The 17,662-nt window shown below is 46.5% G+C and overlaps 2 protein-coding genes across 7 annotated transcripts; one reads left to right on the plus strand and one right to left on the minus strand.

Annotated features, from left to right (window-relative positions):
- Positions 1-3,444: 3,444 nt before the first annotated feature.
- C9H6orf226 (chromosome 9 C6orf226 homolog) lies at positions 3,445-4,323 on the plus strand. Its single transcript, XM_053602305.1, has one exon. The coding sequence runs from the start codon at positions 3,826-3,828 to the stop codon at positions 4,195-4,197; it is 372 nt and encodes a 123-aa protein (XP_053458280.1). The 5' UTR covers positions 3,445-3,825; the 3' UTR covers positions 4,198-4,323.
- Positions 4,324-7,389: 3,066 nt separating this feature from the next.
- RPL7L1 (ribosomal protein L7 like 1) lies at positions 7,390-17,269 on the minus strand. Of its 6 annotated transcripts, none has more exons than XM_053602307.1 (7): positions 16,985-17,269; positions 16,294-16,402; positions 13,796-13,956; positions 12,357-12,494; positions 11,556-11,665; positions 11,199-11,369; positions 7,390-9,447 (listed from the first exon to the last, which is right to left on the minus strand). In XM_053602307.1, exons 1-7 carry the CDS (start codon positions 16,996-16,998, stop codon positions 9,374-9,376), a joined length of 777 nt encoding a protein of 258 aa, XP_053458282.1. In that variant the 5' UTR covers positions 16,999-17,269; the 3' UTR covers positions 7,390-9,373. The 6 variants fall into 6 exon arrangements, with proteins under 6 accessions (XP_053458282.1, XP_053458285.1, XP_053458281.1 ...); XM_053602310.1 differs by having other exon boundaries at positions 7,391-9,452; positions 11,155-11,369; XM_053602306.1 differs by having other exon boundaries at positions 7,391-9,447; positions 13,796-13,959.
- Between the last annotated feature and the right edge of the window lie 393 nt (positions 17,270-17,662).

Below are 17,662 nucleotides of genomic sequence, written 5' to 3' on the forward strand. Positions count from 1 at the left end.
CAGGCACTCTCAGCACCCTCACTTTACAGATAAAACATCTGAAGTAGAGGTTAAGTGAAATTTCTTGCTTCAAATTCTCAGAGCTTCTCAGTGCCAAGGTGGGATTAGGGCCTGGACTCAGGTTGGCTCCAGAGTCAGGTGTGGGCCAGCTCTGCAGGCTCAGGATGACCATAGAAGTCCCTCAAGTGCATTTTTAAATTTTTGAGACAAGAGTCTCAATTGTTGCCCTTGGTTTGTTTTTTTTTGTTTTTGGCCAGGGCTAGGTTTGAACCCACCACCTCCGGCATATGGGACTGGTGCCCTACTCCTTGAGCCACAGGCGCTGCCCCTCAATTGTTGCCCTTGGTAGAGTGCTGTGGCATAGCTCACAGCAACCTTAAACTCTTGGGCTCAAGAGATCCTTTTGCCTCAGTTTTTTTCATTTTTAGTAGAAATGGGGGTCTCACTCTTGCTCAGGCTAGTCTTGAACTTGTGAACTCAAGTGATCCACCTGCCTTGGCTTCCTGAAGTGCTAGGATTATAGGTATGAACCACCGCACTCAGGCCAGCTCAAGTACATTTAAAAACTAGTACCATGGCTGGGCGCCTGTGGCTCAAGCAGCTAAGGCGCCAGCCACATACACCTGAGCTGGCAGGTTTGAATCCAGCCTGGGCCTACCAAACAACAATGACGGCTGCAACCAAAAAATAGTCTACTTTGTGGCAGGTGCCTGTAGTCCCAGCTACTTGGGAGGTGGAGGCAGGAGAATCGCTTGAGCCCAGGAGTTGGAGGTTGCTGTGAGCTGTGATGGCACGGCACTCTACCCAGGGTGACAGCTTGAGGCTCTGTCTCAAAAAACAAAAACAAAAACAAAACAAAAAAACTAGTACCATGGGCAACACCAGTGGGTACGGCACTGGCCACATACACCGAACCTGGCAGGCTTGAACTAGGCCCGGGCCAGCTAAAACAACGACAACAAAAAAACAAAATAGCAACAACAACAAAAAATGGTGGTGTATTGTGGCAGGTGGCTTTCATCCCAGCTACTTGGGAGGCTGAGGCAAGAGAATCCCTTCAGCCCAAGAGTTTGAGATTGCTGTGAGCTATGACACCATGGCACTCTACCCAGGGTGACAGCTTGAGACTCTGTCTCAAAAAAAAAAAAAATTAAAATTAAATAAAAAAAAACTAGTACCATGTGCAGGCTCCTCATCTCACTTGGCATAAGACACTGTTACTGTACAAGGCACCACACTAGATCACTTGTGTTATCAATTGTATGATACATGTATATCATAATAACTTACTTTAGTTACTTCTTCCATGGGTGGGCCACGACCCACTTACAGACGGAACAGAGATCTGTGTGCCAGCATTTGGCACTGAGTTGATTTCAGTCTTTCCTCCGTGAGTTTGTAAGGATAGATTCAGTCAGTCAGTCGGTCATTTAGCTAACATTTCTGAGCACTATTAGGTCTCTACAGGTGCTGGTCTAAGCATGTAGATACTTACATGAGTAAGGCTTCTGGTTTAATCTAAGAGACTACATGTGCATGAGATGAACAAGGGATTGTGGGAGCACAGAAAAAGGACCAGTTAATTCTGATGGCAATAATGGAAGCAATGGGCTCATTAAGAATTATATGAAGGACAAACTGAGTTTTAATAATTGAGGGCGAGGGAAAGGCATATCCTGCTGAGATAGGATTTTTTTTTTTTTTTGAGACAGAGTATCACTATGCCGCCCTCGGTTGAGTGCAGTGGGGTTACAGCTCACAGCAACCTCAAACCCTTGGGCTTAAGTGATTCTCTTGCCTCAGCCTCCCAAGTAGCTGGGACCTGCCACAAGGCCTGGCTATTTGTTGTTGTTGCAGTTGTCATTGTTGTTTTAGCTGGCCCAGGCTGGGTTCAAACCCACCAGCCTGGGTGTATATGGCTGGCGTTCTACCCACTGAGCTACAGGCACCACCAAATTTTTTTTTTTTTTTGAAACAGAGTCTCACACTATTGTCTAGGCTCCAGTGCCATGGCATCAGCCTAGCTCACAGAAACCTCAAACTCCTGGGTTCAATAGATCATCAGTGTCCCAAGCAGCTGGAACTACCAGCACTCACCATGATGTTTGGCACAGTGGTTACGGCACCAGTCACATACACCAAGGGTGGCAGGTTCAAACCTAGCCCAGGCCAGCTAAAAACAACAATGACAACTGCAACAAAAAATAGTGGGCATTGTGGCAGGCGCCTGTAGTCCCAGCTACTTGGGAGGCTGAGACAAGAGAATTGCTTCAGCCCAAGAGTTGAAGTTGCTGTGAGCTGTGACGCCACAATCTACCGAGGGTGACATGTCAGACTCTGTCTCAACAACAACAAAAAGAAATTGTAAACATAGAGACAGGGTTTCACTCTGTGGCCTGGGCTCGAGTGCAGCGGCACCGCTCACTGTAGCCTTGAACTCCTGGGCTCAAGCAATCCTCCTGCCTCAGCCTCCAGGGTAATTGGCACTACAAGCATGTGTCACCACCCCCAGGCTCTCTCTCTTTTTTTTTTGTAGAAACTGTCATATTGCCTAGACTGGTCTCAAACTCTTGGCCTCAATGATCCTCCTCCCTTCGCCTCTCAAAGTGCTGGGATTATAGGCCTGAGCTACCACACCAAGCTCTGGGTTTATTTTTTACAGTATATGTGCCACCAAAGTGAGCACTGCATTAATATTTTTATCTCCTTTAGTTTGGGACAATTCTCAGACTTTTATCTTTTAAGACAGTGACATCTGTAAGGTGTGGAGGTCAATCGTTTTCCAGACTGTTTCTCACTTTTGTCTCTATTTCTTCAAGATTAGATTCAGAGTAAACATTTTTGGCAGGAATACTACAGAAGAGACCCTGTACCCTCAGTGCACCACATTAAGGGGCACACAGTGCCAGTTTGCCCTGCTAATGTGAATTTTTTTTTTTAATGCAGAGTCTCACTATGTTGCCCTCGGTAGAGTGCTTGGTGTCACAGCTCACAGCAATCTCAAACTCTTGGGCTTAAACGATTTTCTTGTCTCAGCCTCCCGGGTAGCTGGGACTACAGGCGCCCACCGCAATGCCCAGCTATTTTTTGGTTGCAGTTGTCATTGTTCAGCAGGCCCAGGCTGGGCTTAAACCCGTCAGCCTCGGTATATGTGGCCGGTCTCCTACTCACTGGGCTACGGGCGCCGCCTGCTAATGTGAATTTTGCTAGGATGAGGCTACCTTTTGGTAACTTAGACACATGAAAATTATTGGCATTGGCTTCCCAAGTAGCCAGAGCAGCTGCAGCACACCTGACGGGCCTTCACCTTCTCCCATCCTAACTGGGAGCGTCGGGGATCCACGGATGGCAGGAAATGGAAAGGGAGTGGCTAAGCTCTGCAGCGGCTTGAGGCCACCGGGGACAGGTGTACAGCTATTTTCCTTACGGTGTTGAACAGCCCGGGATGGGGATTATGCCCTGCCGCGGGTTACACTCGACTCCCCGCAGGCGCGCGTCTGCGAGAGCCTGAAAGCAGACCTGTGCGCGGCGCCCGTGCAAATACGGAAACGTGGGTGTTTTTGTCCGCGGCAGTGCGTTCGCGCAAACGTTCCATTTTATGCAAGCCTTCGTTTTGGCGTGTTTGCCTTTTCTTCTCACATTCCACCTGAGAGCTCCGGCTCTCAGGTGGAGTAATTTTGTTCGCGTCTGAAGCGTTCCTGCCTGGACCAGGGTACCTTAGCGCACCCCCGAGTCCACACGACCCCTCCGCCCCGATGGTGGTAGCGCCCACCTCACCCGGAAGTGCTCGCGTCCCCGCGCGCCGGTGCTGCCTCAAGGCCGGACATGGAGCGACCGCACAGTCCTAGCCGCTCGGTCCCGACTCCCGCGCTCACGAGCTCAGCCCCGGCCTCGGTGACTCTGGCGCAGCTCCTGCAGCTGATCCAGCAGGGCCGGGATCTCCCTGGCCTGGAGAGACGCCACATCGCGGCGACCCATGGCGAACCCACGAGGTCTCGGCTCCGGCGGAGGCCCAAGCCCTGGGAGGCCGCAGCTCTAGACCCGGGGCCAGGGGCCTCGCCAACCCTTACAAGAGGACGGGCTCCAAGCAGAGCCTGGCTCGGCGGAGGCAGCGACTTCACCTTTTTAAATGGCACACCGAGGATTCCTGGGGATCTATTCAGTGGGGATTTGGAAGGCGTGGCTGCAGGACCCTAGATACCGACAACTCTTTCAGGGATTCTCTGGAAGTGTCTAACCTGGACTTACTCCTCTTGGGACAATTGGGATTGTCCCGTGTTCGCATATTTCTGGACCAGAATCCTCAGTAAAAAGAAAAATCTTCTTTCAGTCCTTACGTGTAGTTGAACAAATCTCAGTTTACTACCTACTTATACTTCCGTATGTTTTAAATGAAAAAGAGCTAAGTAGGCAGTCGGGGGTGGGGTGAGGTCTGATCCATTGGGAACAGTTCCAGAGAACATCAGTGCTTATCTCCCAGGTCAGCTTATTCTGGTAGTAATGGGAAAAATGAAATCTGTGATCCAAATGGCATTTTCATTTTATACAACCATTTTCCAAATAGGCAGTTTGAAAATATATTACATTCAAAGCATTTAAAAAAGGCAACTGGCTGGGCTCAGTGACTCAAGCATGTAATCCTAGCACTCTGGGAGGCCAAGGAGGAGGACTGCTTTAATCTAGAGGTCTCACTGAGCAAGAGTGAGACCCCTCTACAAAGAACAGTAGTCCGACCTACTCAGGAAGCTAAAGTAGGAGAATCTTGAGCCCAGGGACTTAAGGGTGCAGTGATCACATAATTGCACCATATCCTAGCTGACAAAGCAAGACCCTGTTTCAAAAAAAAAAAAAAAAAGGCTCAGCGCCTGTGGCTCAGGCTGCTAATGTGCCAGCCACACACACCTGAGCTGGTGGGTTGGAATCTAGCCTGGCCTGCCAAAACAATGACAGCTGCAACCAAAAAATAGCCGGGCGTTGTGGCAGGTGCCTGTAGTCCCAGCTACTTGGGAGGCTGAAGCAAGAGAATCGCTTGCGCCCAGGAGTTGGAGGTTGCTGCGAGCTGTGACCCAGGGCAACAGCTTGAGGCTAAAACAAACAAAAACTTTGGTATGCGGAGGAAGGATTGCTTGAGTCCAAAAGTTTGAGGTTGCTGTGAGCTATGATGCTGAGGTACTCAACCCAGGGTGACAGTGAGACTGTCTCGGAAAAAAAAAAAAAAAGGCAAATTAACAAAACCCCTGGCTGGGTCCAGTGGAACCCCTGGCTGGGTCCAGTGGCTCACGCCTGTAATCCTAGCTATTTGGAGGCCAGTGGATTGCCTGAGCTCACAGGTTGGAGACCAGCCTAAGCCAGAGGGTGACCTTGTCTCTAATAATAGCTAGGCATTGTGGCCTGCGCCAGTAGTCCCAGCTACTTGGGAGGCTGAGGCAAGACAACTGCTTACGCCCAAGAGTTTGAGGATGCTGTGAGCTGTGATACCTTAGCACTCTACCAAGTGAGACTCCGACTCAAAAACAACAAAAAACCCTAGAAACCTTGGCTGCTAGAGCAGTGCTTTTCACACTTTTTGATCTCAGGGCACACCATTTGAATCTATAGTTAAAACTTCGGGGAATACTTCCAATTATGTTGATCGAAAAAAAAAGAATATACTGGCTCAGCCCTTATAGCACAGTGGTTATGGTGCCAGCCACATGCACCGAGGCTGAAGGGTTCAAGTGGGCCTGGGCCAGCTACACAACACTGACAACTGCAACAAAAAAAAATAGCTGGGGCTCAAGCAGCTAAGGCGCCAGCCACATACACCTGAACTGGTGGGTTCGAATCCAGCCCAGGCCTGCCAAACAACAATGACGGATGCAACAACAAAAAAAAAAAACAGGCTTTGTGGCAGGTGCCTGTAGTCCCAGTTACTTGGAAGGCTGAGGCAGGAGAATCGCTTGAGCCCAGGAGTTGGAGCTTGCTGTTAGCTATGATACCATGGCACTCTACCCAGGGCAACAGCTTGAGGCTTTGTCTCAAAAAAAAAACAAAACAAAACACAACCTGGGTGGGCAGCGCCTGTGGCTCAATGAGTAGGGCACGTGCTCCATATACCAAGGGTGGCGGGTTGGAACATGGCCCTGGCCAAATGGCAACAACAAAAAAAAAAATAGCCAGGTGTTGTGATGGGCCCCTGTGGTCCCAGCTACTTGGGAGGCTGAGACAAGAGAATTGCTTAAGCCCAGGAGTTTGAGGTTGCTGTGAGCTATGACGCCACATCACTCTACCCAGAGGGACAAAGTGAGGGACACTGTCTCAAAAAAAAAAAAAGTACTTACTATGCTTTGAATTTCTTTTGAAAATTAATTAAAAAATAATAATGATGGTGGCGCCTGTGGCTCAGTGATTAGGGTGCTGGCCCCATATACCGAGGGTGGCGGGTTCAAACCTGGCCCTAGACAAAACTGCAATGAAAGAATAGTCAGGTTTTGTGGCGGGGCGCCTGTAGTTCCAGTTACTCAGGAGGCTGAGGTAAGAGAATCACTTAAGCCCAAGAGCTGGAGGTTGCTGTGAGCTGACACCATGGCACTCTACCTAGGGTTAATAAAGTGAGACTCTGTCTCTAAAAGAAAAAAAAAATTAATTAAAAATATAATCAAAGGATTAGAGGACAGGGAAAAGTTCCCACAGCTGCATTCTGAAGTCAGTCCTCTTAACTAGGCTATAAGGTTCATTATATCCCTTCTTTTGAGACACAGCCTTAAGCTATCACCCTGGGTAGAGTGCGGAAGTGTCACAGCAACCTCAAACTCCTGAGCTTAAGCGATTCTCTTGCCTCAGCCTCCCAAGTAGCTGTGACTACAGGCGCCCGCCACAATGCCCGACTATTTTTTGGTTGTAGTTGTCATTGTTTGGCAGGTCCATGTTGGATTCGAACATGCCAGCTCTGGTGTATGTGGCTGGCGCCTTAGCTGCTGGAGCTACAGGGGCCACCCACAATGACATATCCTGATCCATAAAGTATATAGTAGGTCTAGATTTTCTTAGAAATGATAGTCCCACAACTTGTTCAGGTAACATTATATATACTATGGTATATTATACAAAAGTAAGTTTTAGGTTGGGTGCCATAGCACATGCTTGTAATCCTAGCACTCTGAGAGGCAGAGGTGGGTGGACTGCCTGAGCTCAGGAGTTCAAGACCAGTCTGAGCAACAGCCAGACCATCTCTAAAACTAGCCAGGTATTGTGGCAGGCACCTGCAGTCCCAGCTGCTTGGGAGGCTGAGACAAGAGAATCACTTGAACCCAAGAGTTGGAGGTTGCTGTGACCTATGGCACTCTACCCAGGGTGACAAAGGGAGAGACACTGTCTCAAAAAAAGTGTAGTTTTTATAACCTTTTATTTATAGAATTATAAATTACAAACTTATTTTGCTTAATCCTTTCAATTATCATATGAAGCAGACAGGCTGGTTTCACAGACAAGAATAGAAACACTGGGTGGCGCCTGTGGCTCAAGGAGTAGGGCGCCGGTCCCATATGCCAGAGGTGGCGGGTTCAAACCCAGCCCCGGCCAAAAAAAACCAAAAAAAAAAAAAAAAAAAAAGAATAGAAACACTTCCCATATTTAGCATAAAACAAAGTGGGGATTTCAGCCTTGGCTTCCATGCTAACCACTGCTGTTTTCCTGATTTTGTGATACATCATTTTAAAGTAATCTGACTTACAATGCTTTAAAATACAACACTAACATCTATAACATCTATTTCTGGCAGGTTAACTCTGCAGACAATCAACCTAATTAATTACCTCATAACCTGGCACATTTGAAGGCACTGTTATTACCTCTAACGCAACATCACAGCTATGTTTGAGGGCCCATGAGCCAAAACTGTAGCAAAGCTGATCTGAAAGGACCAGGAACACAATGGCCAAGCATACTTCCAAGTTTAACCTAGGTCTGGCATGTCCTCATTAACTGCTCAGATGGCAAGCTGAGGCAACCAAGTGAAGGCCCACTTAGGACTAGATGCCAATGAAAAACACAAGCAGGGTGGTGCCTGTGGCTCAGTGAGTAGGGCGCTGGCCCCATATGCCGAGGGTGGCGGGTTCAAACCCAGCCCTGGCCAAACTGCAACAAAAAAATAGCCGGGCGTTGTGGCGGGCGCCTGTAGTCCCAGCTGCTCGGGAGGCTGAGGCAAGAGAATGGTGTAAGCCCAAGAGTTAGAGGTTGCTGTGAGCCGTGTGACGCCATGGCACTCTACCCGAGGGCGGTACAGTGAGACTCTGTCTCTACCAAAAAAAAAAAAAAAAAAAAAAACAAACACAAGCAGTATCAGACTGACATCTTTGAGGCTTAACATCCTTTGGAGCCCTGTTGCTGGTCTACTACATTACCAGCATGACGAAGGGCAATACCTTTAGAGTCTTGAATATGCAAGGAAAAGGTTAATTAAGCTGTCTGCAAGGTCCCTAAAAAGCCAATTTGCCCTAATTTCAGCCATGCCAAACCAAGAGAATAGTTCTTTCCTTCCTGATCTCAGTTTTTAGGAGAGAGCTGATCATTAGGGAAAACAGGAGATTCCATCCTGAAGTCTGGGGGTGGGCGGTGCGGTTGAATGGTGCATCTCCCAGAGTTGAGAATGCCAGAGGAAATACAATCTGCCATTGTGAAGGGAAAAAGCTATCTTGGTCAGCTTTGGTCTTCCACAGGACAATGGAACCAGTGAACAGTAAGATTAGAGCTTGGGTGACAAAATCCTGGTAAAAGCAAGACTTCCTTGTGTGCAGTACAAAGGTCCACAATGAGAAGACTCTTATGACTATCCTTAAAATTGTAAGCAAAATTTTGAGTGCATGAGTGTACCCGGCAAAGGAGGTCCTTTGTTGTCAAACCCTGAACTAGTGAATGGAATAAACCAGATATAGGTTAGGATACAAAAGCTACCAGATTAACACAGCCAGCCACATCTGAGCATTGTCAAAGCCATCACTGAAAACTTGGAACATGGATTCACAGAAGAGACAACCGGGCACTTGCTTTTGCACTCTTCTTCCTAAACATATGTCAAGTCTTTCCAAAACAAAGCCCAGTGAATACCCAGATTTAAGTATGCCCCAGAGCTTGGTCTATTGTTGCGGGAATTTAGGGATCCTTGTGTCCATGCTTGGATCATTCATTCACCAAAATTAAACCCCATGAAACAAGATCTGACAAAGCAGGACTTCTTTCTCCACGGCATGTGCTAAATTCAGAGGTTGCAGTAGCTGAAGTGGAAAACACTGGAATTTTTCCTTGGGAGTGGACTGTGATGAGAGGTTCTTGACACAAGCATAACCTACTGTATTTTCCCTGACCCTTCCCTTTGTTTTTGAAGACAGAGCAGAAATCATCTTCTCTGAAGATATTTGGTAATAATTCCAAAACCCAAAAATACATGCTTCCAGTGCACCGTGGTTTCAGCTATTCTAAGGAAGAAAAACACAACTGCATTAATTTAAATTTACTATCATCTGGCACTCAAGAGTGACAACAGCAAATAAAAAGTTAACTTCAGGGCGGCGCCTGTGGCTCAGTGAGTAGGGCGCCAGCCCCATATGCCAAGGGTGGCGGGTTCAAACCCAGCCCCGGCCAAACTGCAACAACAAAAAAAAATAGCCGGGCGTTGTGGCGGGTGCCTGTAGTCCCAGCTGCTCGGGAGGCTGAGGCAAGAGAATCGCGTAAGCCCAAGAGTTAGAGGTTGCTGTGAGCCGTGTGATGCCACGGCACTCTACCGAGGGCGGTACAGTGAGACTCTGTCTCTACAAAAGAAAAAAAAAAAAAAAAAAGTTAACTTCAAAAAGAGTTAACATTTTTTCTGTAAAACAGATGATTTAGATTTTCAAATCCTCTTTTGAGAACTTTTTTTTTTTTTTTTGAGACAGAGTCTCACTCTGTTGCCCTGGGTAGAGCACAATGGCACCAATAACAGTAACTTCAAATTCTTAGGCTCATGCAATCCTCTTGCCTCAGCCTCCCAGGTAGCTGGAACTACAGGCAGCTGCCACAATGCCCAGCTAGTTTTTTCTATTTTTTTTTTTTAAGTAGAGATGGAGTCTGGCTCTTGTTCATGCTGGTCTCAAATTCCTGAGCTTAAGGAATCCAGCCACCTGAGCCTTGCAGAGTGCTAGGATTACAGGCATGGGCCACTGCACCCAGCCAAATTAGTTTTTGATATTATCCCGTTCCCATTTCTACCTAAATGACCACAGTGATACAAAAGCTTTTAAATTGCTCAACATTTTCTAGCCTGTAACACTTAAAATATGCACATAGTTGCAAATCCTAATGAGGCATTCATTGTTCCAAGAAGGACTCTATCCATCAGACCTGTAAATATTAGCCCTCTTCCTTCCTCCCAACTGCAAGGTCACTCTAGTTAAACACTAGCTATTATAAATGCAAAAATTCTTTTTTTTGCAGTTTTTGGCTGGGACTGGGTTTGAACCCACCAGCTCCGGCATATGGGGCCAGCGCCCTACCTCTTTGAGCCACAGGTGTCCCCCCACCCCACAAAAACATCTTTTAAGGCTAGCCTGGTGGCTCACGTCCAGGTAAGAGGACTGCTTGAGCTGGTGAGTTTGAGACCAGCCTGTGTAAGAGCAAGACCTCATCTCTACTAAAAATAGAAAAATCAGGCTCGGCATCTGTAGCTCAAGTGGCTAAGGCGCCAGCCACATACACCTGAGCTGGCAGGTTTGAATCCAGCCTAGGCCCGCCAAACAACAATGACAGCTGCAACCAAAAAATAGCCAGGCGTTGTGGCAGGTGCCTGTAGGTCCCAGCTACTTGGGAGGCAAAGGCAGGAGAATCGCTTAAGCCTAGGAGTTGGAGGTTGCTATGAGCTGTGATGCCATGGCACTCTACCCAGGGCGACAGCTTGAGGCTCTGTCTCAAAAAAAAAAGAAGAAAGAAAAATCAGTGCTGTGTGGTAACACATGTTTATAGTCCCAGCTACTTGGAGCTGAGGCAGGAGGACTGCTTGAACCTAGAGTTTGAGGTTGCTAAGGCCACAGCACTTTAGCCTAGGTGACAGAGCGAGACTATGTCTCCCCCCTCCAGTAGTCTTTTAAGTGGCAAGTTATAAACCCATCAAAGTCATCCCAGGGGCAGTATTCAGCCTTGTCTCACCGGGGACTAGTTCAGCTGGCGGATGAGCTGATTGATGCGCTCACCCCGATAGCCAGGTGAGCCGATCTCTTTGAAGAAGCCCACTTTATTCTTGGTAGCATGACGGGCCACTGAGAGTTGGAAAGGACGTAAAAACCTTGAGATCTCTTGGAAATATTTCCCCGGGAAGGCAGTTTCATGAATGAGGTCTTCCAAGCAAATGACACCAAACCTCCCTAAAAAACATAAGGGCACAGATTCCTTTATTTTACATTTATCAGCATCTACTGAGAAGCTCTTCTATACTAGAATAGTGCATTCTGGCAGATTCTTGGAACTCCAAGAATACAACCTACATGCCACAGCAATGCTGCAAAAACGCTGGCTTTCTGTCCCAACCGACCCTCAGCTGTAGCACTCACCTAGGTGCTCCTCGATGACTGTGTTATCTGTCAGAGGAATGGTCTTATTCTTGACCTTAGCTTGTCCACGTTTCAAGATGAGTTCCCGGACAGATTTCAGATTTGGAAATCTATGTGAAGCAAAATCAAAGCATAGCCTTCACTAGCACCTGGTGCACTACAAAACAGTCCTGCAGCCTGTCTGAGGACAAGAAGTCAGAGAGATTCTCCTCCCAGTCCTTCCCACAACCAGGAAGTGTTCTGTGATTAAATTCCAGCTGGATACTTGGGAATACTTGAGTGAAGAAGATAAAGAACCAAAATGGCCCTAGCTATGTAATTAAAAACTTTAAATTTGTGGATATAAACATTCACCAGGCAAAAAAATTGTTTCCCAGGTGTAAAAAAAAAAAAAAAACACAAAACGAATAAAAACCATGTCTTGGCTTAGAGTCTAGGACTCTATCCTTCGTAACCCTCTACACAAGATAGTGCAAGAGTTGGAAATTAAGTCCAAGTCTGTTAGACTTTAGTGTTTGAGGAATACAACTACATAAGCTCTGCCCCGAGCTCTACTTCAAGACTCCAGGAATTAATGTCTCCTTGACCCATCTTACTCAGCCTTAGTCTACAACTGAACTAGCACTACAATACTATTCAGATCATTAGCCACCTTCCCCCTCCACCTAACCCATGTCCTAAGGTTCTTAGGAACACATGATTTCTGGTTGATGTGGCCACAGCAACATGAATCTAGGAGAACAATGTGCACCCCAACACATTTCAAAATAGTCTAAGGTGAATTAACATGGAAAACCTTACCCCCAGGTCACATAAGGTTCCACTATACGTAGCATTTTCAGACTCTGAGGGGTGACTCTAACAAAGACACCACTGAAAATTTTCTTTAGGCGAAGTCTTGTAATGGTCTTCTGCACCAGTAAACTCACTCCATTAATCCTGAAATGAACAGCAAGTCAGCTCCTCAGTTTATGAGTCTGGCAAGCACAAAATGTGTTGCCACTACACTAGGTATCCAGAGGGTAAGACACAGACTATACCTTAAAGAGATCATCTTAGCAGGAGGCAGTTATATAACCAGATGACTTCATGATGTGGAGCAATGCCTGGAATGTTATTTTGTTTGTGTGTGGGGGTGGGGGGGAGGAGGGGGCGGAAGAGAGATGTATGTAGAACTATGTGTGTCCTATTGAGTAAAGTAACTTGGAGTTGCTTCTGTGAGCAGTAAAAGCCACTGATGAGGGCTAGGCATGTAATCCTAGCACTTGTAATCCTAGCAATCTGGGAGGCCAAGGCAGGATGATGACTTGACCTCAAGAGTTCAAGACCAGCCTAAGTGAGAGTGAGTCCCAGTCTCTACTAAAAAACAAAAAATTAGCCAGGCGTTGTGGCAGGTACCTGTAGTCCCAGCTACTTGGGAGGGTGAGGCAAGAGGATCACTTGAGCCCAGGAGTTTGAGGTTGTAAGTTGCTGTGAGCTAGGCTGAACGCCATGGCACCCTAGCCTGGAGCAAGAGAACGACACTATTATCTCAAAATAAAAAAAAAAAAAGAAAAAGAAAAAAGCAAGCTACTGATTTCAAGCGAAAGAGCCATGATCAGCTTTCTTTTTGACAATCACCAAGGGCACTGTATAGGACAGATCTCAGAATGTGACACCAGAGGCAGGAAAATCCAGTTAGAAAGCCAATTTAATAGTCTAGGAAAAAGATTACAGGCAGTGGTAGGAGGGCTGAAGAGGACAGCGCTCATAAATATTTAAGAGCCACAGGTTTCTGGCTTGGGTGACTGGGTAAGGGTAACAGCAAGAGGCAAGGTTGTATGTGAGGGTTAGGATGGGTAAAGGAAAATAAATGTGGAAAAGTGTCTCCCCTGCACTTAATATGCTTCATCCACTTGGTCTTGTTTCAGTTCCTAGAAAGATGCCTCTGCCCCACTTTCGGGCTTCAGCATATATGTCTAGAAAGCCCTCTCCCAACACTAAAGTTCCTGCTTTAGAGGGTTTCAACACAATGCCCCCCCCAGTCCCACTTTATCTTCATAGCATTTATTTGCTAGTCTATCTAAGGGGTCAGTCTCCCTAATCTTGAAGACAAAACTATGCTGTGCTCAACCCCAAATTCCCACCACAACTTGCATTAGTGGCTAAGGACTGCTATTTCATCTTCCTAGACAAGGGTTTAATGCTAAATCAACATTTTGCCCCAGCCTCAGGGAACCAGATGGACACGAGCTGCCTACCTTTGGATGCGTACAACAAAGGCTAGGGAATGTTTGTCTGGTAATTCCAAGGCATGAGGTTTCACTTCTAGTCGTCTGACTCGCACCATGTCACGCTGCTGTCGCCAGGAATCATGCAGAAAGGATTCTAGTCGCTTAAACCTGAGCTCTTTTCCTTTCCTCTGCTATAAAGAAGACAGACCACCATTTTGTACCTCCATTCATTTTTATTTTCCAAACAGTACTTCATAAGTCACTATTTATAAAATTTATTTCCTTGTGTTCTGCAAAAGGGGAGCAAACAAATATATTCTATTTTTTTTTTTAAGAGACAGAGTCCATTTTTTCGCCCTCGGTACAGTGCTGTGGCATCACAGCTCACAACAACCTCCAGCTCTTGGGCTTAGGCCATTCTCCTGCCTCAGCCTCTCGAGTAGCTGGGACTACAGGCGCCCACCACAAAGCCCGGCCAATTTTTTGTTGTTGTTGCAGTCTGGCCGGGGCTGGGTTTGAACCTGCCACCCTTGGTATATGGGGCCGGCGCCCTACTTACTGACTCACAGGTGCTGCCTAACATATTCCTTTTTTTTTTTTTCTTTGCAGTTTTTGGCCGGGGCCGGGTTTGAACCTGCCACCTCTGGTATATGGGGCCAGCGCCCTACACCTTTGAGCCACAGGCACCGCCCAACACATTCCATTTTTATGTAAGGGAAAAGTGAAGGCTGGGCAAGCTGGCTCATACCTGTAACCCTAGCACTCTGGGAGGTGGAGACGGATGGATTAGCTGAGCTCACAAGTTTGAGACCAGCCTGAGCCAGAGCAAGACCCCAGCCTCAGGGAACCAGATGGACACCAGCTGGGTTCTAAAAAATAGCTGGGTGTTGTGGCAGGTGCCTGTAGTCCCAGCTATTTGGGAGGCTGAGACACTGTCTCAAAAATAAAAAAAGGGAAAAGTTAGATACTCAAGCAAACGTAAAGTTGAGAAAACTTGGGAATTCCTGGGAAAGCCTTGAAATCAGTGGTTCTCAAGCTTCCTAATGCCGCAACCCTTTAATACAGTTCCTATGGGTTGCAACCCACAGGTTGAGAACTGCTGCTCTAAATAAACAAAAAAATTGTTTTCATGCCCTTAAATCAGTATCTACCATCAAGTGTTTATGGAACCTAACATTGTGCTAGGAACTATAAAATATGAAAAAAGCATAAGCTTGCTTTGTTTCCTGTCATCAAGACATTTATATTCTTTTTCTCCAAAGAAATTTAGCAAAATCTGAGGATGTTCAAAATTTGTTCTGCACACATTAGAGAAAAAAAAAATGCCTTCTGCCAGGTTTGGTCTTTCAAATCATTCAGTATGAACCTAGAAAGAACAGTCTCCACCCCACTTCTCCTTAACAAATTCCACACCAGAATTTTGCCTGTAGTAGGTGTTAGATAAATATTGCTAAATGAAGACACTAACCATATACAGTCAATCATCCACAGTGGATTCAACCAACCTTGGATGAAAAATATTTGGGGCTGGCTTGGTGCCCATAGCTCAACGGTTAGATTAGGGCACTGGCCACATACACTGGGGCTGGCGGGTTCAAACCTGGCCCCAGCCTGCTAAACAACAATGACAACTACAACAAAAAAAACAGCTGGGCATTGTGGCAGGTGCCTGTAGTCCCAACTACTTGGTTTTGTTTTTTGGAGTTTTGGGTGGGGGCTGGGCTTAAACCCTCTGCATATGGGGCCTGTGCCCTACTCCTTTGAGCCACAGGTGCTGCCCAGTCCCAGCTACTTGGGAGGCTGAGGCAAGAGAATCACTTAAGTCCAAGAGTTTGTCTACGGAGGGTGACATAGTGAGAATCTGTCTCAAAAAAAAAAAAGAAAAAGAAAAATATTTGGGGCTGAGGGTGAGAGGAGATAGCGTAAAAAATGACAAGAATAAAAAATACAAATTTTAAAAATACATAACATTTAAATTGCATTAGATGTTATAAGTAAACTAGAAATGATTTAAAGCATGCGGGAGGAGTACAGATTACATACTGGGGCACTTAAAAGGATTTTTTTTTTTTTTTTTTTGGAGACAGTGTCTCAAGCTGTCGCCCTAGGTAGAGTGCCATGGCATCATAGCTCACAGCAACCTCCAACTCTTGGGCTCAAGGGATCCTCTTGCCTCAGTTTTTCTATTTTTAGTACAGACGGGGGTTGGGGTGTGTGTGTCTTGCTTTTTGCTCAGGCTAGTCTTGAACCCATGAGCTCAAGCTATTCACCCACCTCGGCCTCCCACAATATTAGGATTAAGGCGTGAGCCACCGCTGCCAGCCTATATAAAGGATTTGAACATCTTCAGATTTTGGTTATCTGCAGGGGTACTGAAACCAATACCCTGAGAATACCTGAGAGACCACTGTACCTGGTATATCAAACCAATTAAAAAGGGGCTCCTCCTTATCAAATCTATACATGCTATATGAAACTCACCAAATACAAACTCTAATTCCCTCCTTTTGGTTCCCCACCATTACCTCCTTCTTTGCCAAAAGTGCCTGCTTTGCCTGGGTGGCTTTGAGGGCTTGATAAGCCTTCCTCTTTTTCAGTAGATTTTCTGGGACCAAAGGTATCTTTTTTCTTTCCCTGAGAAAGAAAATCGAGATCAGCGACAAAAACGTTTAGGAGACGAACATTCAGTGAATTTCCAAACTAATTCAGTAATCTAAGTTTTAGAGAACATTGCTGTCTTCAATTTCCTGAGGACTGAGATTTACCTGAAACCTGTGGCTTCTAATTCGTCCTCAAAATGGAACCCTAATATTCGTTGGTCCCCAAAGTTTCAGAAAGTCATGAATGGGATAGTTTTTCCTGCCACAGCCTTTCAGAGGCACTAGTAGCAACGATTGTCTAGTTAGTAAAACCTCGTAGGGTTGGGGCGAGTGCAGACCCATCCGAAGGGTGAATGCTAAAGTTACACTGTATGAATCCAGCCTCTTGCACTCCAGGCCGCTAAGTGAAGACACTCTTCAAGATTATCCGAATTTGACTGTGGTCCCCTCTACTCCCCAAGCTCAACGGTTTCTCACTCCTGCCCTCTGTAATCTGGACCCTTTTCTCTTTCCGCAGCCCATAAATCCTTATTTACCGCTACCATAAACACTGGGGATGGCACTGGATATTCAGACCCCCACACCAGAAACACCAACTCCCACCAACAGAACTTACTCATGCTCCGCCATCTTTCCAGCGTTCAGCTACTGATCATGCGCACCAGCACCACATGGGGAAAGAACGGATCATAGAGGCGGCCGTTCTAGCTCACGTTGGAGGACCCTGACAACCATAGCCTAGTTGGTAGTACTGAACCGCTTAGGGTCTTGGTGATTCAGATTTCTGCCAAAAGTAGCACAAAGCTTCCTTCGCACCCCTTCCAGATTTTTCAGAGCCTGTGTCATTTTCAAAACCCAGCCCTTTTCATTTAAGTTATAGCCTCAGCACGCTTGTGTCTTGGCCGTGAACATGGAACGTTCCCACAATTCACCTCGGCTTCCGCTGTGGTATTGGCGCCGCGCTTCCGGTGCGCGCTCTCCGTTTTGGCCTGGCGGAGAAAGGTGGAAGGTATTGCTTTGGCTCTCGTGTTAAGGGTTAGAGGTGTTTGCGGACAACTTAGAGGGGTAAAGAAGAATGGCTCCGATTTGGTCTGCTTGACTCTGTCAGTGAGTCCTTTGAGCAAGTTATTTAACCCGTCCATTCCCTAGTAATAATGCAACTCCCTAACAGCGCTATGAGGATTGTATGAGATGTCCTATGTAAAGCACTTAGTGTCTGACAGCAGTCAACACTATTTGGTTAAGTTGGACTGGAAACGGGAAATGCCTCCTTGCTATCTCAGAACCTTCCCTT

This window comes from Nycticebus coucang, chromosome 9 (assembly GCF_027406575.1).
Source record: "Nycticebus coucang isolate mNycCou1 chromosome 9, mNycCou1.pri, whole genome shotgun sequence".
In the NCBI taxonomy this organism is placed as follows: domain Eukaryota; kingdom Metazoa; phylum Chordata; class Mammalia; order Primates; family Lorisidae; genus Nycticebus; species Nycticebus coucang.

Coding starts and splice junctions, on each gene's coding strand:
- RPL7L1 (XM_053602306.1), bottom strand. Junction 12,495..13,795: donor TTTGTTGTACGCATCCAAAG/GTAGGCAGCTCG, acceptor TGTTCATTTCAG/GATTAATGGAGTGAGTTTAC. Junction 11,666..12,356: donor GAACCTTATGTGACCTGGGG/GTAAGGTTTTCC, acceptor TGCTTCACATAG/ATTTCCAAATCTGAAATCTG.
- C9H6orf226 (XM_053602305.1), top strand. CDS start 3,826: ATGGAGCGACCGCACAGTCCTAGCCGCTCGGTCCCGACTCCCGCGCTC.